At 38.8% G+C, this 26,030-nt stretch overlaps 1 protein-coding gene across 2 annotated transcripts in view; it reads left to right on the top strand.

The window, feature by feature from the left end:
* RELN (reelin) overlaps nt 1–26,030 on the top strand; it is a 275,939-nt gene that overhangs the window by 168,607 nt on the left and 81,302 nt on the right. For both annotated transcript variants that reach the window (XM_064421959.1, XM_064421958.1), the window contains exons 13-22: nt 1,528–1,640; nt 3,671–3,879; nt 6,247–6,375; nt 7,489–7,598; nt 10,433–10,499; nt 11,462–11,695; nt 12,339–12,500; nt 16,711–16,947; nt 22,727–22,919; nt 25,683–25,795. In XM_064421959.1, coding sequence (XP_064278029.1) covers nt 1,528–1,640; nt 3,671–3,879; nt 6,247–6,375; nt 7,489–7,598; nt 10,433–10,499; nt 11,462–11,695; nt 12,339–12,500; nt 16,711–16,947; nt 22,727–22,919; nt 25,683–25,795 — 1,567 coding nt within the window. The remainder of the gene's footprint in view (nt 1–1,527; nt 1,641–3,670; nt 3,880–6,246; nt 6,376–7,488; nt 7,599–10,432; nt 10,500–11,461; nt 11,696–12,338; nt 12,501–16,710; nt 16,948–22,726; nt 22,920–25,682; nt 25,796–26,030) is intronic.

Raw genomic sequence — 26,030 nt, 5'->3', positions numbered from 1 at the left:
TCCAGAGCTTTTATTTTGTACATAAAGGAAGTTCCATGAGGTTATTCTCTCAACACCGTGTTTAGAGAAAGTGAGGATTTTTGCTTAAAAGAGAATAATAGAATAATAAAGGAGGAAGCAGAGAACAGACCTGTGACCTTCACAAGCAACCTTCTGTATCAACAAGAAAAAAACACACTTTATTTAATGAGGGGAAGACCTCATGTTGTTTTCCTAAATTGTTGCACATCTCGTCTGTGTTACATGAATTATGAATAAAGCACAGGAAAAAGAGGATGCTTTTTCTCATTTCTTCCAAGCATTACAACACCTGCAAGAGAAACAGGAAAGAAATTTTGTCAACCTTCTGAACTTAGGGGAGAAGTTGTCAGCAAATGCAGACACAGAGGATAGCAGGATATTGTTTGAAAAAATGTACTCTCTCTGTATTTTTAAAATAAATAATTGTTTGTACACTCAGGCAAGGAGAATATTTGAAAGGACAAATTGATGTTCCTTATTACAGTATAAAACACATTAGAGGTGCACATCTTGTCCAGTTCTCTGGATTGCTTTTTGTAGTCCATTACAATAGCTGGCTGGCTGTAGGAAAAAAAAAGGCAGAGAAAGTGCTCCAATATGTGCAATGTACTCTGCAGTCTTTTCAAAGAAGCTTTCTCATTCTCTTTTTATTTCTATTTTGGGATTTTTTTTTTAAACCTGGAGTAACCATACTATACAGGGAAATAATTAATAATTCTTGTTTAAAACAGAGAAACTTTGCTTTCAAAGATTCTTTTCCACAATACCAACGTTATGTGATGATGTTCATCTTGTAACTCTAATGCAGAACGTAATGCTCATATTTGCCAATACATCTGCTCTTTCACAGAAGCTTAGTGAGTATTTTGGGTTCTACTGATAGGAAGATATTTCAAATGCTGCCCTGTTCCAGGTGGGCAATCCTACCACACATGCTTTATGTGGTACAATAGATTTCATCCAGCCAGCCATCTCTTTTAGGATATGGTGTAGACAGTAGAAGGAGCAGCACAACAAATAAGGTACCCAGCAGTCTTTCTCACTTCCTACTTAGAAGAAGTTCTCAGCTGCCAAACTATCAGCTGAGAAGTATTTAAAATACTGTTACTGCCTACATGTGTGACTGCATGAAGTGTGAGTAGTAAACAGCAGTTTACTGATGAGAACTCAAAAGCAGAGCATTTCTATGTAAATAGGATTTAAAGCACACAGATAGAAGTATTGCTTGAGGCACAGCATTTTCTATTTAAATTGTTTTGATAAGCTGATTAAAAGAGGTACTTGAAGTTTTCGTAATCGTCAACCCCCTTGATCTCTGCCATGGTGTATCTGATCAAACAGTTCCTATACACTGTGTCCTTAGGGATGGTGTTCTTTTGTTTCAGATCCCAAGTTAAATAGCATCTGACTGTAATTATTTTCATAAGTAAGGCTGCATATATGATTCCACTTTCCAATAACAAGGGCTTCAATTAATTTTTTCTCACTCAAATATCTGTTCTACAGGGGGATCTTGTGATTCTGGAGAATCCCATGAAAATGATGTCATCTTGTATGCCAAGATTGAAGGCAGGAGGGAACACATACCTCTTGATACCCTGACCTATGCTGCTTACAAGGTAAATTGCTTTAAACTAAGCAGGTGGTTGGGAATGGACAGATTGTAGGAGTGTAGGAAAGTGCCCCCTAATGACAGAGTGGCAAAGCTAGCCTTTGTCCCCCAAAAAAAGGAAAGAAGCCCAGAAGTTTCTCCCAACGATCAGGTGAAAAGCCACCTTATAGGACCCCAGAGACTTCACTAAAACCTTGGGGTCACCTAATTGGATAGAAGCCAAAAAGTCCCGCCTGGCCCATAAGGTAGAAAAAGAGGAGGACAAAAGACCTAAACGGCTTTTGTGAAAGTGTTTCTACCAGGAGCAGACCTCTTTCCCTGGCTCGGATTTTCTGTTTGCTATTTTGCCTTTTATTAAATCTTTTTGTTTCTAACACTGCAGCAGAAGCCATCCTGCTCATTATTTTCCTCCAAAGGTAATAGCTAAGCTACCCTTGGGTGTATTAGGTTCCCTTTTGAAGGCTCATAAAACCCTGGCCCAACAAAATAGAACCTAATAACAGATCATTCTCTTTTCAAGCCATCACAGGAATATTGTGTGGTGAATTCCACAGGGACTCTCAAACATGACCTTCCCAAACACATAAATCATGTGCAGACCTGGGAGCAGTTGGGCACTGGTGCAGCACAGCTCTGCAGGTACTGGTGGTCATCCAGCCCCAGGCAGGACCGTGCAGTGTTGGCTGGGGCTGGGGAAACAGGCAGGAAAGCAATGAGCAAAACTTGTCAGTAATTAGCTGAAAACTTCAGGGATAACATCTCCTCACAAAAGATTTCTCCTGTTTCCACTCAAGCTTCTTCCAGGCACAGTGTGCTGCTGAGGAGCAGGGTCATGAGAGGGTCATTCCTGGTGGAATCAGGGCTGGGAGAGGCTCTGCAGTGGCGAGGGCACGGACTCAGCCGTGGGAGGCAGCTGCTGGCAGAGTGCACAGGCAGCATCCCCTCTGCCCAAAGTGCAGCAGCCTCCCAGCCACATCCACCACCCTCAGCAGGACAATAAAGACCTTGAACTTGCCTTCAGGATCCTTCCTGTCTAGGGCAAGGAAGCACTTAGACCATGTCTACCCTGAATAATCTGGCCCTGAGGTCTCCTTTTTCTGCTGCTGTAAAACAGGCAAAATTTGGTATTTCATACAAGTGCACCACAGATATGCTAGATATTGAAATGCAGTGTGCTTATATAGTCTGAGGGAAATTTGATGGCAAAGATGCTGCTGATTTCAGGCACAGGTCTGTGTGCATTTTGTCTGTAACTTTAGCACTTAGAAACCAAATGTTTACAATAGTGTTTGGCCTGAGTTCGGTTGAGTCACTTGCATTGTTTCATTGTGCATGGCTTCCCTCCTTGCCTGCTTCTGTGTGAAAGACAGGACAGAACTTTTGTAAAACTAAGGAAACTGTAATTGTAAAATAATAAAATATTAATTAGGAAACTTGGGGAGAGATAGGATCTGAAATTACATGGAATTCATTGTGGAGGTTTTTTAAAACAAGCAGTTTTAAAGCTGACATCCTCTTTTGACATAATAAAGTTCTAATTACATTGCTTTAGGACAAAGGCTAAGCTTTGTGAGGCAGTGCTTTCTTTTATTTCAGCAGCATAACATCCTCCCCCCTTATGCCTGTGAACTCCTGCTGTTACCCCATTCTCACGTATCCAGAGCAGACATGGCCCTACCCTGCCTCAGCTTCTGTGAGCTGTAAGGCTCCAGGACAAACATCACCTTCCCTTCCCAACTAAAACTGACAACATACAACTGCCCCTCTCAGAACACAGGAGGTGCAGTCTTTTCTTCTGTGCCTTTACAACCAAACCCTTTGAGGTGATAAGCATCACTGGTAGGCAGGGTGCTAATACCTATCCACATAATAGTAAAAGGTTTTATTTGGGATCATGTGTGGAAAAAAGTGGCTAAAAAGGTAGAAAAAATTAATCAAGGAGAGAGGACAGCACATTTGGTTCAGCACAATTAGAGCTGGTTTTTTATTTTAAATGGTATTTTTACTTATTTAAGCCTTTTTAAATTTCTTTTGAAGGTGCCATCTTTGGTTTCTGTTGTCATTAGTCCGGACCTGCAGACTCCTGCAACCAAATTTTGCCTGAAGCAAAAGAGTCACCAAGGCCACAACAGGAATGTCTGGGCTGTGGATTACTTCCATGTCCTTCCTGTGCTCCCTTCCTCAGTGACTCACATGATCCAGTTCTCCATCAATTTGGGTTGTGGGACTTACCAACCTGGTAACAGGTAAAACTGGAGAGATCATTCTTTTGGTTATCAGCTTTCTAGTATATGTTGGTCTATAAAATCTATATAAGGATTTGTAAATCTTTTTTCAGAAGAAGGGATGCCATTAATAATGACAAATATAAGCTGCTCAAAAGCTAATGTTTCTTCTGATCTTTACATGTCCAGATTTATATATCCCATGTGCAATAAAGAGTCATTTAATAGCTTTCCAGGTCAAAACTTGCTTTTCTTAGCCCATTATTCTGAAATTTGCTCATGATTTCAGAGTGACTTTTGCTGCAGTTTCTAATGGGTATGAGATTTACTTCTTAATACTGTGTAAGGAGAAAAGCATTAAAGGCAGCAGCAGAAACCTGCCCTGCTGGCCTCTCTGAGATTACTGGTGCCACAAGCATATCTAATTCTAGTAAGACTGGTGATAAATGACCCTCATCTAAATGACCATCAGTGTGAGGAGGTCACTGTCTGTAGAACATTTTTTCTGGCTTTACTTCTGGACATTCAGTGTGAATTTTTCAATGGGGAAAGGGAAAGAAGGGAGTCATTTTAGGCTCCATGTTTTATAGAATCATAGAAATGTTGGTAAGAAGGGACCTATGCAGGTTATCTGGTGAAACCTGCTGCTGCAGGGTGGATTGTTACTGGGCAGGTCAGACATGGCTCTGCAAATCCATGACTTGAAAATTCTTCATGGATGGACACTGTGCTACCTCACCTGCTCAAGTGAAAAAGTGTTTCCTAATGTACACTACAAAACTATGAAACCATGTCTTTATGATTATTGTCCTTTGCAATGTGCCTGACACTAGTGAGGAGAGTTTGACTCCGAATTCCTTGTGAGTTTCCTTGCTGTAGCTCACCCTTCCTCACCAGGCTGAGCAAGCCAGCTCCTCAGCCCATCCCAGCTTGGTGCTCAAAGCCATGGACATCTTGCCCATCCTTTATTCTGCTCTCAAAATTCTTAATATCCTTCTTCAGATGGAGAACCCAAAACCAAACTGCCCGCTCTTCCTCTTCCACTGTGTACATTTGAGAAGATTTATCTTGATATTTTATGAGGATTAAGTTACTTTATATTTTGCAGAGTTGAGAGTTTAAAGTAAGAGACTATGAGTGCTTTTATCTGTGTCCCATGGCATCTACTTCCAGCTGGAAAGAGCTGCATTAACACTGACAGTTCTTGTACCCATACAGGGTAGCAGAATTCAAGGGGAAACAAAAATCAAAGCACTGCACTTATATTTGATAGGAAGAGAAGGCAGCAGCATTTTCCTACATGAAAAGTGAAAACTTTTCCTATAAACACTCCTGGCCAGTAAACATGTTATATAAAGTATCTGTCTCAATCTATTTTCTGATGAAGATTAGTATATATTTTGAAAGATTAATATTCTTCCTTCTATTTCTGAATGAGAAGTGAGCTTCTTCATAACTAAAGAAGCATTAGGTCACCATTTTTCCTATTTGTATTTCCCAAATACTGCAGCATTTCACATCTGCCAGTCTGCAGCATTATTCATAATGCTTTCATTACTGCAAATGTGAGAAACTCATGCTGGATATAAGCAGTAAATATGACCCTCTAAGGTATCTCCACAGCTAAACCTGAAATAAATTAGTCAAAACCTCCATAAACTGTTTTAATACATACAATATCATGGTGATGGTACATTTAAATAAAGTAATATTTTCAGCAAGTTATCATAAAAATAAAAATTCAGAATCCAATAATTTAATATGGAGGAGATGAATTATGATTTTTATAATGTTCCATTACTTAAAACAGAATATTACGAGCCAATTATATGGAGGAAATTACAAGAATAATTCAGTAAAACACTAAATCTGTGGTAAATCAAGCACTTTCTATTATTACTTTTTCAAGGTCTTTAGAGTGTAGGGCATCTAAGGATTTCCTTATAGGTTGTAAACAATTTGGGTTTTTTTTTAACCCAGGAAAGAGACAGCCCATACATGAACAGCTAGTGGTCTTTTGCCACCTTCTGCAGATGTCATAGTTAGCAGCTGGAAGTTATAGCATCTGTGCATAGCACAGCATAGCATCTGTGCTCACATGATGCTGCCTAGATCTGATTAACCCAAGCTTTCTTCTCATATCAGAAGCTATTTCAATATGAAATATGAAATATAAAAGTAATGCAGTTCTTTTAACAGCAGCAGCATAAAATGCTGGCTAGACGGTGGCCCAACAAGAACTCTGTGTTCAGGCAGTCCTTAGTCTAAAAACTTTTGGAGTCTTAAACACTCATGAAACTTTGTGTCCTGTTTGCACTTTTTGTATTCAAATTCTGCCAGGTACCCTCATGGTGTCTTTCTCCTTTCTTTCCTTCAATGTGTTCCCAGTGTCAGCTTGGAGTTCTCCACCAACCACGGTCGCTCGTGGTCGCTGCTGCACACGGAGTGTCTGCCTGAGATCTGTGCTGGGCCTCACCTGCCCCACAGCACCATCTACGCCTCCGAAAACTACAGCGGGTGAGAGTGCTCTCTGCACAGCTGCAAAACTCACAGCAGCAGAGATGGCAGCTGCAGGTGGCAGGAGAAAGCAGCAAAGCACACAACTCTGTGTCATCATTCATTTTGACTACCTGGGGACAGCAAGGGAGGAGTGTTCTGAGCTCCCTGGCCACCCAGTCATGAAACTTGAAATGTATGGGGCTGCTTCTTTAGCATAATAATCAATTTTTGATGCTAAAGAGAAATTACAAAAATACCCACTTCTGGACAGCATGTTGATAAAAAGAAGAAAACTTTTACCTTGTCAGAGCCACAAAAGTTTTGGCCAGAAAAAACACTACCCAAAGCTGTATTTACATCCTCAGACACATTTACTCACTTACATTCCACATTTACTCATGTGGAATCCCAGTACTGGGTTACAGTGAAGAACATTCTCTGTACTTCTGCAGATGGAGATGGTTATTAGTGTCACTTTCTTGTATCAACCCTTCTCAGTATTGAGTCTCTTCTCTACTGCTCTCACTGAAAAATGAACTGTGGCATTTTTCTGCCTAGCACAAAATCCCTTGGTATCCCAACTTCCACAACACTTACAAAAAGAAAATGCAGTTGAAGCATTGGTATGACCTGATGGCACACAGCCCCCAGTCCCATACAATTTTCATAGGAACCATTACTCCTGGTGTGTGCAGGGAGTGCAGCCTCTGAGGATGATAGAGAATGATGACCCAGACTGCAGCATGCCAAACCTTCTGCACCACTCCCCACCCTCTGATGGTTTTCACCAAGAGAGTTCAGCCCTGCTGAAGGTTCAGTTTTAGGAGACATTCATGGGAATGGAGAAGCTGCTATAGTAAAGGAGCTTATGGTCTTTGCCAACTTTGTATATTCCTACAGGGGAGAAATGGCTGGGTTTTACAAGACAATAACTAATATTCATGTACTGTATGATATATGGAGTTCTCATTTTTAATTTGTATTTTCTAAAGCTGCTGTAAATTTATGCTTCATTTGAGCAGATTTTAAAATTAAGCTGCTCACAAAGCTTCCAGAATACATAAACATATCTGCAAAATATACTTTTGCTTAATAGCTGTCAGTGTAAAATATCTGTTATGTGTATTTCAGGTGGAACCGAATAACTATTCCCCTTCCCAACGCTGCACTAACCAGTGACACCAGGATTCGATGGAGGCAAACAGGACCAATCCTTGGAAATATGTGGGCAATCGATAATAGTTAGTATTCTTATCCATGATCATGACACAGAAGAAAAGTCAATTTTATATGCTGCTCAAAGTAAACATATTTTCCACAATCACAAGTCAATGAATTTACAGTTTGTTAAATTCTGTTCTGCTTAGTTGCATTTGGTAGCAGGTGAATTTTGAAGCTAGAAAGAGAGTCTGCCATTAGAAAAGACAATGGTCTAATAGATTTTTTTTTACATTTAATTGAATGCTTTCCAGGAAAAATATTAGTGACAGGGCTTAATATAGCATTTCTTCTGTCTCTTTAGTCCTAATTACATAAATAGGTTTCACACTGGCTGTTAAGGACATGTACTGCAGCAGCCTAAGCAACAGGAGCAGCATCTGGGACTTATTTTGCTTCTGGACATAGAAGACCATCTTCAAGCAATGCTGCTACCAAAACACTGACAAAAGCTTACATTGTTTGCCATATCTTCAGGGGAAAGTGCCATCTGTGTCAGGGAACTGTTCTTCTCTTCAAAAATTATTTTTCACATGTCTTTTCTTTAAATGGATGTGAAGAACTGGGGGAAGTTTATGTTGATAAATATTTATATGACTTATTACAGAGGAAAACCAGGAAAAAGAAGGAACACTTTAAAGAGCAGTAAAAAGTATTTAGAAACACAGGATTAAATGTATGAAATGCAGAAATAAGTGTGATTGAAAGGGCTAACTAAGAGTAACTGCAAATGGTTTTTTAGCTTGCTTGTTAGCCTTAAGATTTGGAGCTAAGCTACATTCAGAATTTGTTTGGTTAGATGTGTGAAATACGTAATTTACAGATTTACACTGATGTACCATAGCCTGTGAAATTTTGTAGTGATTCCCAGTAAGGTTTGATATGGTACCTAGGAATGGTAATATTTACCTAGGAATGGTAAATATTTACATTTTGCAGAATTCTTAAAATATATTGAGGCCTAGTATTGACGAGACGATCTTGAAGCTGTTAAGGTAATATCATTAAGGAAATTTTGTCACTAAAAGTAATGAAAATTATTCTCTTAATCATAACTGGAAGTAGCATCATCTTGACATTCTGGGTATAGTGTTAATGCTTCTCCTTAGGGAGGTGATATACATTAAAAAGAAAGTAAAATTAAGGGAAAATATAGGTATATAAAGATGAAAAGATTTCTGTGAGTATCTGCAAAGATGAGTTGCTATCTAAAAAAATGCTGACTCTGTGTTGGAGACACTCATGAGAGGTTCATAGAAACCACAGCAAGATGAAATCAATCCTGATAGCAGAACAAAACAAGATTTTGAAAATCATTTGACAATTCATTTATCTGCACAACCTTTGCTTATAGAACAAAATACAACTCCGTGAAAGGATGCTGCATGCTCCTGTGTGCACAATCTCAAGACAAGGTTTACCAGCCATCTGCCTAGAAAGTGCCTGCTCTGAAATTGAGGTGCAGAACCCTGACACTGAAATAGAGTCTTAAAGACATATTTCTGAGATTTTGAATGCCTCCTTTGTTAAATACCAATGATACTGAAGTTTTACACTGTATGGTAGGAAAAAAATTTGTAAATATTGCCAAGCCACTCAAATTCTTGAAGAGAGGAAGATTTTCAAAGATTCAACACTCTGACTTTTAGCTTCATGACTGTTTCCTATGTGAATTAAGTTTTAAATGAAATCTGGAAGGTGGCCATCTTTCAGAAACTCTGGAAAAATGCCAATTTTTGTAAAGATTTCATTTTGAATGACATCATTACATCTTTAACCCTTCTACTTTTACCACCCCCTCAAAAAGACCTCAAAAGAGACAAAAATCAAACAGACAGAACAGAATTTTTGCACCCCGAGAAGTGAGAAAACCAGAAATCACATGAAATCTGATGAGAATTTAGTTATAGGGAGTAACTAAGAGGTATTTAGAGTGTCTGCTAGGGAGAGCTGACACCCTGCTGTGATGGGCAACATTATAAAACTAGGAAAAGGAAGAAATACTGCTTCTTATAGATTATTTCAAATTGGTGGCTCTTTCTTCCAAACGTCACAATGGAAGTAGGTAACTCCAAGCAATGCTTCAACAGAAAACATGCCACTATTAATGGTTAAGGCCTTTTAACATTTTGTATTAAAATAATATTGCCCACAAGTTATAACTTTTCTTTCTCGTAGTGCAAGAGATTATACTAACATTTTCTCATCTTTCCATCCTTCCTATTTTTTACAAATATCAACACTGTCAATCAGGAATCATTGGAGGAAGATGAAGCAAAAGAGTAAAAGTAGTCTGGTGTATTTTTGAGCATTTAGGATGTGAACTTTGGTCCCATTTAAAAGAATCAGTGAAAAAGTATGAAAATTAGTGGTTACATAAGACATATCAGGGCACGTTCTTATTCCCCTACATCCAGTCAAGTAAAGTACGTAGATTTCAATGAGAGAAGCAATGACATATTTTTTAAATCTACAAGACTGAAACTGGATAGTACCAACATATAGATTGGATTACATCTCCAAACTAAGATGAAAGGAATGTCAATGAAAAATTTTGAAAAAGGTCAATGCCTACCAAATTATCTGATCTCATTCACAGACAGTAATTAAGACAGCACTAGTGGCCACAGTAGTGTGTCTTTAGCCACAGATGGACATGACACATTAAATAATAAATTATCCCTGACTATCCTTGACACAGCCAAATGCTTTATATCCTTTCATAGACCTTCTCCAGGTAGTAGGATTAAAATAAATACAATAATTGTTTGATCAGGTCTGTACACTTTTTTGTATTCAGCGTATTCTCTTTACCACATAGCATAACCCTCCATTTAACTGATTTCTCTCTCTGCAGTTTATATTGGTCCATCTTGCCTGAAATTCTGCTCAGGGCGAGGACAGTGTACTAGAAATGGCTGCAAGTAAGTGTTATATTCAGCACTCATGTTCAATTTCTGTCACAGAGTTCACTTTGTAGTGTGAAAGTTGAAGTGATTTTCATTTCAGTCCTTGCTCTTTTAGATGACTAAATATAAAACTAGCATAACCGTCAGAATTCATAAAGCTCACTGGAAAGCTAAAGATCAATCTTTCTAAACAGCAGCATGTTTAATATTTTCTTTTATTATTTTCTTCAGGTATAGTGTCTAACTTCCAGTTCATCTTAAAATGTGCTACAGAGCACACTGAAATGTCAGTGATGTATACTTTATACCGGTTATAGAGGTGATTTGTGACTTTATCACTTTTGTATTAAATGTTGGGAAAGAATTACAATTTTAATAGCTCTAATATCCCATAACCTAACATACCTCAAGGACAGAAGATCAGCACTCTACTTTTTTCTGATAGTCTGGCTTGTTAAAAGGATTCCACTCTAAAAAATGAAAAGGTACTTACTCAAAACCAGTGAGCACATTCTTAATATTGGTGTAACTACATTTAGGTATTAACAAGAGTATGACCCACAGGGCATTCTCTTTTGTAACTTAATTTCTTGTAACCACATCTAGTCTGCTACAGATAAAAGCAATTTTTCATTTTTCATATGAACAACTGTAATTATGTCAGCAGGGGTTCTGTCCCAAAAAATAATAAAAACATTTCTGCACTGTGTTATGTGTAGATTCATGGGGTGTTCATAAATACACATTTTTTAAATTCAAAAAGGAAATACTAGCTAACAGAAATAATTCACTATGCACTTTACCTAAGTAAAGTTCAAAGGGGTTCTTGGGCTTTAGACTTGAGAGGGACCTTGAGGGTATGCTCAGTTCACGAACAGCTGCAGCCACCGTGTTTGCTGACAGGCAGACCCATCTTTGGTGACAGACAGCCCCACCAAAGACGGGTTCCCAGTCTGCTCTCCCCTTCCTCCCCACAGGTGCGACCCGGGCTTCTCCGGGCCGGCGTGCGAGACGGCGTCGCAGACCTTCCCCATGTTCATCTCCGAGAGCTTCGCCAGCTCCCGCCTCTCCTCCTACCACAGCTTCTACTCCATCCGCGGGGCCGAGGTCAGCTTCGGCTGCGGCGTGCTGGCCAGCGGCAAGGCCCTGGTCTTCAACAAGGACGGCAGGCGCCAGCTCATCACCGCCTTCCTGGACAGCTCCCAGTCCAGGTGAGAGCGAAGGAGGAGTCCTGTGGAGCGAAGAAATGGGGCGGCCCCTCCACCTACAGATACCGCCTTGTCTATTATTAAACCAGTTGTTTTAGCAGGGAAGAAAGCTTCTAAAAAACTCCTAGTTCCATGCTTTAATGATTTGGTAGCCTTTTTAATGATTTCATAGCCTTTCTAATGATTTCGTAGCCTTGCCTTTTTTACCTCCTGCTTTGTAAACAACAGAGTCCAAAACAGACTGGAGGGAAGTTATTGTACGGCTCAGATGGAAAATATGAAATGTTAATATCAAACCTGAGTGTCAAAGCCAAGTGCTAATTAATTATTTATAAGGTTGTGTTTATTTGACAGCTTGTGGCAGCTGATTAGATCCATTCACTATCTCTCCCTCCCCTTCAGTGCCTAATAAATAATTAAATGCAGTAATGATTGGCATTTTTTTAACTATATGTGCCACAATGCATTACTTGACAATAAAAACAAATCTCAAGTACAAAACCCCATAAGTGACATTTATCGAAATTTGCCTAGATTGGGAAGACCTGAAAACAACCTGGTTAGGGGAAAAACAAAACCAAAATAAAACAATAAAAACCCACTGTGCAAAGGATAGCCTGGAAATATTTGTGTGATTCTGGCGCAGGTTCCTGCAGTTCACACTGCGCCTGGGCAGCAAGTCAGTGCTGAGCACCTGCAAAGCGCCCGACCAGCCCGGGGAAGGAGTGCTGCTGCACTACTCCTACGACAACGGCATCACCTGGAAACTGCTGGAGCACTACTCTTACCTCAACTACCACGAGCCACGGTACGTGCACAAATATCACTGAGAGTTATTTGCACCCAGTTGCACTGGTTGTGATGGTCACTGAAATGTGGAGACTGAGGACGTGGTGCAAGAGGGAATGAAGAGCTTTTGTCGCACACCGAAAGTTACCACCTTCCTTTAAAATTTTGTACCACCTTCCTTTAAAATTTTGTAGCTGTTCTAGGCACTTCTGATTTTGTCATTCTATAAAAATGAACACATTGGTTTAATGGCTTTCAAGTCTCAGGTGATACAACAGAACAAGCTGAGGCAGTGCAGGATGAGGGATAGGAGTGTACTTGTACTTGTGGAAAATAGGGGCATGACTCTTCCCATGGAAGCAGCCACTTGTAAAGAAAAATTAGCATAAATTATTTGTATCTTTGAAGCCATAGATACCCTCACTACACCATCCTCTGGGATTAGGAGTTTGCAGGCAGCACAGGAGAGCTGAGAGAGAATCTGATTGTGAGGATCTCTGCAGGATTGTGGGGGTCTCTGAGGTCAGCAGGAAAACTACACCTGCTGCCACTCTCAAGACAATGACATGACTTCATGGCTGTGCTCTGCCTTGGGCTGGGCTTGGTGCCCTGGGAGAACCTGCTGCTGGCTGTGCCTGGGACTTGCACAAATAAAAAAGAAGTTGAACAAAGAGCTCTTTTCATCTAGTAATGCCTATGTCTGGTGTCAGATTAGAGAGGAATGCCCCTCCTGTATTTAGAGAAGGTGTTCCTTACTGATACCTTTGTGACACTATCCACCAAATTAAGTAGAGCAATACAAAATGAGGAGTCTCCATGAGCATGCCTGTACCAAAATCCTGGAACAGTCTGGTCTGGATCTCTGCAAACCCTCTCAAACCTGGCAGCAGCCACCTTCACGGGGTGCTGCAGCAGAGCCAATAAATGGCAATTAATGGAGATGCTCTGCAAAGGGGCCCAGAAGAGGCAGAACTGGCAGTGGCATCACTGGACTCGTTCCAGCAGGTCCATTTCCTGCCCACGGGTAGCTTTGACCTGGGTATTGCCCTCTGTCTTCTTGTCTACTGAGTTCAAAGAAAACATCTTAGTCAGCCCCAGGAGTGGGACTGTAAATAGCCTGCAAGTCACTTTAGCTGCACATAACTTTCATTATTTATATTTATTGAGCTCAGTGAGTAACAAACCAAAAAAAATTAGATTTCCACATCATATCAATAACTCAGTACAAAATTGCAATATTCAAAGTGTGATTAAGAATGTCCTAATGGAAAAAAAAATCCTTAGTAACATTAAAATTATTTCCTGGGAGTGATAAGAAATACTCAAAAATGTGAGAGGAGGACTGCATTTGGTAGAAATACATTGTAGACTTTAATTTTTGAAGTTCTAAATGTTTCCAAATGCTACAGACTGGAAGACTTTAAAATCTTCTTCAAAGTTGAGTTTGCCTACCTTTGTTATAGTCACATATATATTTTATATGACCCTGTTTCTAATTCTTAGATTCAAGACTACATCTGTAGGAATTATATTTCCCTAAAGGTTTTTAATATATAGCACAATGAAATCTTTATAACAAAAGGAAAATACATATTCTGGTGACTGATTTTAATCAAGTTTAAGATATAAATGTAATAAATTACATAGATGCCAGAGACTTTTTGCTTTTTGAGGTTAGGTATGAAACACCATTTCTGTTGTTCTGACAAGGTACAAAGCAAAGTACATTATACACAAGTTAGAGAGATTTTACCATGGGACATAGATGATTAGATAGATAGATAGATAGATAGATAGATAGATAGATAGATTATTCAGTCCACTCTGGGTTTATAGAAAAATGACATACATACAAACCTGAAGCTAATGCTGGCAATAATTATGAACAAAGCTTCACCTTTTCATATTATGTTGTCTGAAAATATCAGCATTTTTAGTAACATAGATGGACTGCTGCAAAGTTTGGCAATCAGTCTGTATCCACAAATTTAATTAATCTTCAGTCATACAAAAAATAATTACACATTTAATGTTCTGCTGAAAAGGTGCATTTAATCTGCTAACATTTGACAGCTGCATTTTTCTTCTGGGCAGAACAGCGGTGGCTTTTCAATATTAGGTATGCGCATAGCTTGAAAGAATGAGATCAGAGCAAAGGTCTCCCAGCTGGTTTTTAACAAATTTAATGGTGGCTGGTAATGTAAGTAGGAACACTTTTCTTCTCTGCAGCAGAAAAGTCATTAGCAGGAATCCCCCTCCCTCTCCATCTATCTCCTACAAATCAAAGCCAGACAGGAGAAGTTGTTACAACTGGAGGTGTAGTCAGGTTCTGCATACTAACATATGTGCCATACTTGCTGGTTTACACCTACATTTTTCAATTGTGTTAGCTTAATCCCCTGGGATGGAGAATTTATTTTAACATGTGTTAAATATTTTAGCATCTGATATGTGTATCAGTGGTGCATGTCATGATTTAGGATTTTCTGTATATTACTGTCTGTGAGAATTAGTGTCCACATGGGCATACTTATGAGAGTTAAGAGTGAAAGGGAAGATGCAGGCATCAGAGGCAGCCACCAGCAGAGAAATATGCCCTGGATTATGGCAGAGCATTGGCTCACACAAGTGCCAGGTGCTTCACAGGGCCCACTGGATACAGAGCTCCTCCTGGCAGGGTACCAGTTTTCCTCAGGTCCACACCCCTTAATCTTGGCAGAAAAAAAATCATGACTCCTTTTAGCATCTGTAGCAATTTCTTATCATTTGTGCCTTTAAAAAATAACCCAAAAGGTTATAAAGTTGCTTCTTATGAGAAAATCCTTAGTAGAAAAGAAGCCAGGGTCTGAAGGCATTCAAACATGTTTATTTGAGTGTAAAGGAAAGGTATCCACCATACATAAAGTGTGTGCTGTGCTGGTCCCATGCCACAGGGACACGGTCGTGTCACCTCTGGCTGTCCCTCCATACTTCACTCTCCAGAAAGCATCTCCCAGAAAAGCCAGGGAGGACTTTCTGAGTGCTTCCCACCTGTTTAGCCAAGCTATTTGATTTGTTTCTGGTTAATGGATTAATGTATTCTTCTTTAAAATGAATGTCACACTGAACAACAGTATTATAAATCTACTCTCTACAAGGATGTTGTAGCAAGTCATTTTTAAGTGTGGTTTTTGCACTAAGATTGCCACAGTCACAAGACTCTTTCATATGCAGAGAACAAAACAGGCAGCTTAGAAAACCTTGAGTATGAAAAGAATTTGTGCTGGAGTATAAAAAGATGCTTTCAGTTTACCTGATATTTCATTTTATCCATATTTCTTCTAACAGAGAAAGAAAAATAACAGCTACATGATGAGCTGGCTGGAAACCCTTTAGCCAGCAAGTAATTGTACCCCAATGGAGACAAATGTCCCTGTTGCCAGTCTGTCTCTCAGCTGATGTGGCTGTGTGGGGTACCATGGTCTTGGTGATTTATGGGGCTTTCAAGAAGGTGTCATTGCTGTGGCAATTAATGTACACTCCCTCCTGCAGTGTATGAAAATTGCTCCTGGAAATCAGATAATGCTCTTAATTTTCTTTGCAGTTTTTCAATTCTTGGTGTGTTGACATAGCTGCCATGACAAATCAGGGGACCTTGCATAGCAGAAGCACCTGGGACTCACCTACAGTTGCATCTCTATGCAGCTACAAAAAAGGAGTGTCTGCCAAAAAGAACTACACATAATCACACTGTCTGACAGGATGAACCTTTTCCACTTGATTGTGGCAATTTACAGGGGTGGGTTCCTGTAGGACAAGAGCACCATTACAATGATATCAATGCTATGTGGGGAATGGAGATGTTTACAAGATGTGTATCTTCAGGATAAAACCCACTGAACCTGACAAAGGCAAACTAGAATTCTTAAATCCTTGTCACCTCATCATCCCTTTGCTAATTTACATCTTTAAATTTACTGAGAGGTCCACAATGGAAGCAAAAGCTACAAATTTGGTAGAAACTCTTTCTGGTGGCTTATGTACATGACTGGTTTTCAGTAAATTAACTGATTAGCAAGAGAACAATCCCCCTGTCCCTGTCTCTGGTAGCAGTTGTATCAGCAGTATTTGTGGGTTAAATTTACTCCATGATTTTTAGGGTCAAAAAGGAAAAGTTACTGAAAATATATCCCCACGGAATTACCACAAACAGGAAAAACTGGCAATAACAACTTTGTTTTGTTTTCCAGAATAATTTCAGTGGAGCTGCCTGAAGATGCAAGGCAGGTTGGCATTCAGTTCAGGTGGTGGCAGCCATATCACTCTTCCCAAGGAGAAGATGTGTGGGCAATCGACGAAATCATCATGACCTCTGTGCTTTTCAACAGCATCAGTCTGGACTTCACCAACCTGGTTGAAGTCACACAGTCCCTGGGGTTCTACCTGGGAAATGTTCAGCCTTACTGTGGGCATGACTGGACTCTCTGGTAAGAAACATGTATTCTTTCCTGTTTTCCTTTTGTTTTCCTTGTCTATTCATCCTGCTAAGGATCAAGTGACTGCTGAAAATGCATTTTTCTGACAGCTATTCAGAGTAATAATGTCTTATCCTCAATTTGTGGACAAAAATGCAGTCACTAATCTCATTGCAATTAGCAGTAAGTTTTTCAATTCATTGCACAAATTTTTGTTTGATGGGAACATTGAATGTAGCATTCTTTTTCCATGGAATATTTAAGGAATACACTAATAGAAAAAATTCAGAAATGTTTCATAATCTTCACTTAAAATCCAGGCAGGTTAATATGGATATGCAGGTAATGGAATAATACCTTAAGTACAGAATATTTTGTAAGTGATGTTCAGATTTGTGTACATAGCCATTACATTATAATCCAGAAAGCAAAGGCAGCACAATATAGGCATTATCCATTTATAGTTGCTTTGTCTGGTATTATGTACACTTAGGCATCTGCACCGTGATCAGCATTATGACATATTGCAATTAGGTCTCAAATATGCTGTGTATTTAGAAACAAAACAAGAAAACATCACGCCCCTCAAAGGAAATAAAGGCAAAAGAAGTAAAAGAACAGAAAAAACAAAGGAAAAAATTTGTTAGGATTGCATAAAAATATTCTTTTTTTGCTAAAACATTAACACGCTTCACAAAAAAAAAATCTGGAGCATTTGAATATAACATTTGGAATTAATACAAGGGAAGCTCAATTTAATCTGTGTGTTTTGATTAAAACCAAATAACAGTTTCATGCTAGTCTCATCAACCTATAAACCCAGTATAGTTTTAATTGGCATAGATATATTTCTTTGGAGAAAGTACAATCACAGTAATTATAGAAAACCTGAAGAAAATAAAATAATTTTAGCATCCCCATGGACACTCAGAGAAACACTGTTGGAATTTTATTAACAAGTATCTCTGAGCAATCTGATTTGACTTTCTGATCATCTGTCAAACTAAAAGGAGTTGGCTTAGCAGTAGGAACAACACCAAATGTGTCCTAGCACTGATAATGAGGCAGTAGAAGCACCATTAACCACTTTAATAAGGACAAGGAAGGTACTCGCTGCTCATTAAAATGAAACAACATGTTAGGGCTCAAACTGTTTGCATCTTCCTTATCAAAGAGTTGGAATGAAAGCCTTTTAATGACATTGTTTTCCCTCTGTACTTTTAAGACCAGTTTATCATGGGGAGGAGGGCAGATAAGACAGCAGAGGTTCCTCTCTTTTCCTCCCATGACTCTAAATCAGAATCAAAATAATAAACACTAAGCTAAATTCTCCATCCCATATGGAGATGGACTAGGGTTTGTGCTGCTCAGTCACAGTAGAAATGTTGAAGTTTCCATTCATCAAATACAGAATCAAAGCCTTCCTCACTGTTTATGTCTAAGTATTTTTCATTATCACTGGAAAACATGAACTCTATCCTTCACTGACCTTGCTCCTCTCAAGGGAAATTTTTAAACTTACACAAAGTCTGTACAAATGGTTGCTAGTTAAATTAATTATTGTTGGGTTTTCCCAGCTGTGAGTCCATTTGGTTCTCATTTTCTAACTCATGAGTTTCTAACTCACGAGCAGATCTTGCAGTAGCACTTGCACCATCCTCTTGAGAACAGTCTGACAACAGCTTTTTCATTAGTACAGCTATGGGAAATACACTATCAATCATTTTACAGGGTGTCATCCCCAGGCCCATTTTCACAGAATTGCTTTTAATTGTCTATTAGGCCTCCATTTCTGCCTTAGAACCTGTAAACATGAAACTTTTATCCTTAAAATTAGAAAAAACTGAGGAGGGAGATTAATAAAATTTTATGTTCTTTTCCATACCTGGCTTCATGAAAAAAAAATTGTTGATAAACATATGTTTTGATCAAAGGTGATTCTTGAGTTTTTTCATGGTCTATGTCTGAACAGTCATTTTATTTGATAGCCATCATCATCATTTTGTTCCAGAATGGATCCTTAACTTTATTCCATCAAGTGTATTGGTTGTACTGAAAGGACTCTGGAATACTTTAAAATGAAGTCTGATGATGTACATTAATTCATCACTTCTCCAAAAAGCTCATATTCAAGCAAAATTTTGAACCAAATATCTCTGGAGTGTTATAGTCTATATAGAGTGACTTGCTGAAATTCATTTAAATATTGATAAGGATGCTAACTATGTATATATATATGTATATGTGTGAGTATATATATATGTCTTCATCTGGTCACAAATAAAATACCTTTATATATATATATATATATATATATATATATATATATATTCATCTAGACACAAATAAAATAGCTTTATATAAATAAACTGTCTCCAGTCAGATCACAGCATTATGATTTGACTCAGTGTAGCAAATGATAGAGTGTCCCACTGCCCCTGAGAAGCCTAGAAGAAGACTGTAAACCTGTCTTTTCATGAGCTGTCTTTATGGAGCAATATCCTACAGTGGTCCTACATCAGCTTGGTAGTTTACCAGTGTCTTAAATGCTTTGTTGCTTTGAGTAATTGTTTCTCTGTAACATGCAGAAAGTTTCTTTCAGGTAATCGACTTAATTATATTAATGATGTTAATACATTTAGGAATTATTTAGCAAAGTAGGAATGATGTGATGCAAAAAGGCCAAACATCCCCTGCTTTTGATGGAAGCAAAGCTGTGTCTGGTGTGGGCCTTGGGCCATTGTGTCAATATTTTCAGTCAACGCAGCTTTACAAAAAAGCTGCATCCATGTGGCTTTTCAGTATTCCTAAAAGTACCAGCCTTGAAAATATGGTAACTCTGGGGGTCTCAGAGCAGTTTGGAGCAAGGCAGGTTGGCTGACATTGACTGTGATACCATTCCCAGAAGTACCAATTAGCTGGCAGTGCTTGGAGGGAGAGTGATTGTTCTGAGGGCACCTATGGGTATTGTGTTCCTGAGCCTCCACAGGTCTAATTACACACGTGCCAGAAATCCACTCACAGCAACACATTTATACAAAAATGAGCCCTCTGCATTCTCATTTCTGAAGATTTTTTAGTTAATTATTGTGACGCCAGGGACATTATTTCATCTTTTACAAATTCTGGAAAGGTATTCCAGCTGTGTGGCTCCCAGAACAAAGAAAACATTTGGTATTCCAGCAAAAGAGCATACCCCTAACCACAACATGAGAGATCTGGAGAGCAAAGAAGGGACAAGGTGGAGCCCACAACTTTAATGCTACTTGTGTTCAGCTGGAGGCAAAATGTGGATGATAAAGGACTTTGTGTACCTGTAATGTGATTTCCTTGCCTCAAAAGAGCTTCTTATAGAGCACCACATATTGTCTGCATCTCAACACTACCTTCCTTTTCCACATTTCTTTAATATGCATTTTAAAGAGCTGGTTTGACTTTTTAACTTACTTAATATATTGTGTACAATATCCAGTGGCTAAGCTACTAAATTAAAATGAATACTAAATTTAAAATATTTTAATCATGACCTGAATGCCGCTAGAAAGAAAATATTAGAGTTTAAGACTTTTTTTCTCACTTTATTTAGTAGCATTGAATAAAGGGAATTTTTGTGAAGACAAGAGCAAAATGTTACATTTAATTCTTTGCCCCTTTCTTCACTAGAAATCCTTTACTTGTGTTCTATTAATTTGGGAAGACAACTTCTGGGCAGATGTTTCATTAAATTGTTGAGTTTCAACTCCTTTAATCTGTTCAGATAAGCTTTAGGTAACAGCAATGTGCTGCTATGCCCAGGCTTTTGTGTGCAGTGCCAAATCCTCTTCCAAAGCAGTGGTGCACATAACTTCCACCTGATTACACTGCACGTGTTTGACTGATACCTGAAGAGCCTGGTTGTATTGGCACAGATTTCCCAGCGGGGCTTCAGCCTGTGTCAGATCAAATCAGCTTTACCTTTTAAATTTGAGGATTTTTGTCATTTTATAAAACACAAGATAAAGTTTAGAAGAAAAATAAATTCAGGCATTATCCAGACAAGTTCGTCCAAGGTGCATTCAGATCTAACCACGAAGCCACAAACCATAGGTTGAGAGCTGCACTGCTGATGAGTGCACATTACATCCTCTTCTTAACTTAAAATTATCCTTCCTATTGAGAAGAAAAACACTGAGAACACCAACTGAAAGGGCAAACAGTTCAGATACAGTTTTCCAAGATAACTCACTGCCTTCCAGTCCAGTTGTCCACGACAGTGCCCTCGTGCCCTGGCAGTGAAGGGAGTGCCCACCCACTGTCACTTTGGGCTGCTGAGAGACAAGACAAAGTGAAACATTTAACATAATGCCATGAGCTGGATCATCTTTAGGAAATCAAGTCACAAAAGTGAGGCCAGAGAGTAGAAAGCAGCCTGGATGTTAATTTATGCCAAGTAACAGAAATTTGATAATGACAAAACTAATGTCAGCTTTCAGTAATTTTTTTCTAAAGCTTTAAGGCAGGATGCTGACATTTATGGAATAAGTGCTCTCTCTGGAAAGGACTCTGTAGAAAACAATGTAGGTCAGTGAATTAATTTAAAAGAGTCCTAAGTGACACTGACTTGTATTCCTCGTCCTCACACTCTCTTTGTCATGACCTTGAATTTATAGGAGTAGAAGCTAATGTGTTCTTCTGTATTGTATTTAAAGATTATGACTTCTTATTTAAGATAATAAACTGTTGCTTACTCAATCATAAGAGCAACCTTGAACTAGATTATTCTCTTCATCACTACTGTACTGAATGCAGCTTTTTCTTTTCCATCATGATTTGCAGTGATTTTTCTTTAAAAAGAGCCAATCCCTTTTCTAAATTGTTCACATTTAAGAATAGTCTTCGAAAATACTGAAGCTGAAAGGACTGCAGTACTTCTGAAGACTAAAATCTCAAACTAAGGAGACAGAGGCAATTTTCATTCTATGTGAACTTTCATTAAAATACTTTGTTTTGATGGTGAGAAAGATTCAATGTTTAAGTTGTTATAACTTCCTTCTTATGCTTCTATTGGATTTGATGTTTTGAATTTGGTTGTTTCCTTTTTATTTTGAGTACTGCATAGAATAAAAACCTGCATTTGAAGTGAAATATCTTGGAATTTCAGACTATAAATTGCAATACTATATATATGGTAACTGGGTACCTTGCAAAATATATGTGCATATGTGTGTTCCAAACAATGGTTCTCATTGGAGAGCTATTGCTCTCCAATCCACTGGAAAATATAACTCTTATATCAGTACATTCTACTGAAAACAAGCTGAGAATAGAAGATTAATTCTGAAACACAGTCAAGTGAATGAATTGTGTATAGGTACACTTGAAAACCAATGAAGTTAACAGTGTATATAACAATATTTTAAACTAGATTCAGAGTATCTTAACTGCCCAGTATTAAAATGAAATTAGAACTCTGACTGTGGCATGACCTTAGGCAATGGACACCCAGGGGAATTAACTTTCTTTCTGTTGTTTTTTCCTTATGTTACCCTTTGCTAGATCCTAACTTGATCCTTAATACAAAAAGCATATAGTAAGAACTAACAGAATAATTCAGTGTTTCACATGCTGGGATACATCAAGACCTTCCTGGTAATTTGCAGAAGTACCAGCAGAAAGATTCTTCTGTGCGTGGTCTCATCCCACGTGCCAATCTACAGAATAAAGAAGCACAACTGTATTTAACCCAGAACTGTAATGCTCTTTTTTGAATTCTTTTGGGGATCCATCCTGATTCTTTCCTTGCATCTCTCAGTTTTACAGGAGATTCAAAGCTAGCCTCTAGCATGCGCTACGTGGAGACCCAGTCCATGCAGATTGGAGCCTCGTATATGATACAGTTCAACTTGGTGATGGGCTGTGGTCAGGCCTTTACTCCTCATATGGACAACCAGGTGAAACTGGAGTACTCCACCAACCATGGCCTCACATGGCATCTTGTTCAGGAGGTGAGGCTGGCAGTGAGGACGTTTGTCTTCCATAAACTCTGCTTTATACAAAGATAGTCTGAAATACACTTTTGGCATTGAACAAATATAGATGTTTTCCTTTTTCACCTTTCAATAAAGAAATGCTCAGTTGTAATCAGTCAAAATCACTCACAGAGCTATTTAGACTGTTCCTTGTAAAATTTGCAAGATAGGTATCTGAAAGCCTGAAATACAAAATAGTGACGGGAATGGACAAAGGCTGCGAAAAAAATTGGGCCACAGTTAGAGCTACAGGGTAATGGCTGAGATCTTTCCTGTGCTATTGCTTTGTTTTTCCAAGCAAAATGCATCTACTGTTTCCTGGAATTTAAATGGACAGAGATTCTTTCTGCCCTTGTGCACAGCCATTTCGTAAATGGAAAGCACATTCCTTCAGGGGATTGTAATGCAGAGCCTTTCATCTCCCAGCCCTGGTTCAAGCACAGTCCAGGCTGGGATGACCGCTGTTTCCCCACTCTGCTGGAAGTGCAAATAGCAGCCCTGGCTGCTCTTCCCCCTGGTGCCTCAGTGCTGTCTCAGCACAAATGTGAGCAGTGCATTTGGCCATAGTTCATGCTCTTGTTTTCACTCTTAGATGAAAAGCTGGACTTCCCCTGGACTCGGGGTGAACTAACCAAGGTCCTTTGGCTGCCTCTGAGCAGGTTCAGAGGGTGCCAGGGAACTTGTCCTACCACCTTTTCACTGCCTGCTCTGCAAGCTTACCCAAGGATTTGTCTGTCAAGTTCCACACCTTCTGTGAGCAATTAAAGCTTTGCCTGGTTACCCTTGCCATGTTGTGTTTTGCCACATTTACTTTGTGGGCATGATAAAGAAATGGCAATAAATGAATTTTTAAACTTTGGAAATCCAAATAATGATTTCTTACCTTAAACAGAATCCAGAGGAAAGCTATATATCATATATTTCAAACACTGTTCATCTCTTTTATACCTGGCAGGCATCATCATCTTGGTGTCCAAGAATAGTTCCTAGCAGTGGGTGTTTGGGGTTTGTGCTTGACATCCATGGAAGATAAGTTAGCTTCAGATTTTAGTGCTCCTTTCCTTGCTCAGTAGAGCTCAGTTCAGAGAGAACATGCAGCCAAACAATTTTCCTCACACCACCCATGTTGTTGTGATAAAAGAGTATTTGTAGTATATTTCAAGGACATAACCTGGCAAATAAACAAAACACTAATTAATTAAAATGTTTGAAAATTTTGTTTGCTTTGTGATCACTGATCTTTATTAGATCCACTTTTCTATAATCTTTTAGGGGAGATGAATCAAGAAAAAATGTTTGAAAATTGCTGGAAAGGAAACTAAGCCTTTAGAAAATCTACCAAAAAAAAAAAAACAAACAAAAAAAAAAAAAAATAAGGTCTCAGATCTTAATTTAATACTCTAAGATGTTTGAGCAATAAATTTCTCTGTAAAATAATATATTCTGCCCTTCTTCATATTTAATACATACCTATTACTGTATAATTTAACCATATAAATATTCTTAATTGCCATAATTTCTGTAGAGAGTCACTGCTTTATTATTAGTTTCAGAACAGACAAAGCAGGCTACTTGCATGAGCAGGTGTCTGTTCTCTTGCCTGATACCCTTCATGGGGGTGAGCACAGCAGTGACCAGTGAAATAAATACTCTTGGGCAAGTGGGGATGGTCAGGAGATGCTGTGCTGTGGCAGCAGGGGGCAGAGGGCACTCTGAACTGGTAGCTAGAACAAGATCATGTAGATTGATAGTAACTTCCAAGCACTTTATTAATACCTCATAGGCAAATTTTTGGGGTGCTGATCTGACAAAAAGGAAATAAATTAATGGAATATTGCAAAAATGAAGTAACATTGGAAGGGCGGTGCTACAAAACAGTAAGAAGCTGGGATAATGGACTTCATTTATATTGCATATTTAAAAGATGTGACAATGATCATATTTTCTAAATAAAAAAAAATTTAAAATTTAAAAAAATTAAAAAATAATAATAATAAAAAATAAATAAAAATTTTTAAAAAACCACCAAAAAAAACAAAACAAAAACAAAACAAAAACAAAACAAAAAAAAAAAAACCACCAGAATTTTGGAAACAGGCCTCAACAGGAATCTGAGTTAAATGCAGAAATAGTCCTAGAAGCAGGAGGGAAGAATTTACACTGCTTGCTGTAGGTTTCAAAGCTAGCTCAGCTGCAGAGCTTGAGAAGGGCTGAGGACACAACTCCAGCAGGCTGTGGTTGGGCCCTCTGGGGTGGCTCTGTCTGCTCCTACTGCTGCTGCCCACTGCAGATGGAGGCTGTGGGCCAGTCAGCATGCCCAGGCAAAGCCTCACATGTAGGTCTCTATAATGACCTTTATGATAGTCCAGAGGTCACTTTCATAGACTTATTCATAGTGGTCTTGTATCCTTACTCCACAGTCCATGGTTGATGCTGGGGTGAAGAAAGTAAAAACCAGAGAGATAGACAGACATTCCTCATGGAGAAAAGCAAAAAAACCATTTCTAGTCATGAATCCTAAAATCTTTAAATAGATTCATATGGCTTTCCTCCATCCTCAATTGTACTACAAATTTTCTGAAAAATTTCTCCACATCATGCCATGATTTTTCTCTTCTGGGTCTTTCACTCCAACATCTGGACCCAGACAAGCTCCTGGTTCTGCGGCTGGCTGACCCTTGTTTCTGTTCCCAATTATTCCTCAACATTAAATCTAATCTTGAAATGTTTTATCTTAAGGAATGCCTTCCCAGTATGCCGAGCTGTCAGGAGTTTACATCAGCAAGTATTTACCACTCCAGTGAATTTACTCAGTGGAGGAGAATCACTGTTCTTTTACCTCAGAAGACTTGGTAAGCATTTATTTCCTATCTTTAAACTTTTGGGGGGGCATGAAAGTGGGGGGGGTGGGGTGTTGTGCAGACAATTTGTCACATCAATTGCTGTGACAAATCTCAAGTCCTCTGCAGGCCATACTCAAGCCAATAGGTAGGGTGCCAGGGCTGACCCAGTCACAGGTATTTCCCATAAAATGCATTCCTTACATAATTAGAGAATAAAAGTTGGTGAAGTCAACAGAAACTATTG

This window comes from Passer domesticus, chromosome 5, assembly GCF_036417665.1.
Source record: "Passer domesticus isolate bPasDom1 chromosome 5, bPasDom1.hap1, whole genome shotgun sequence".
Lineage (NCBI taxonomy): Eukaryota > Metazoa > Chordata > Aves > Passeriformes > Passeridae > Passer > Passer domesticus.
The sequence above is the reverse complement of the archived record's forward strand: the minus strand, read 5'-3'. Positions and strand labels throughout refer to the sequence as shown.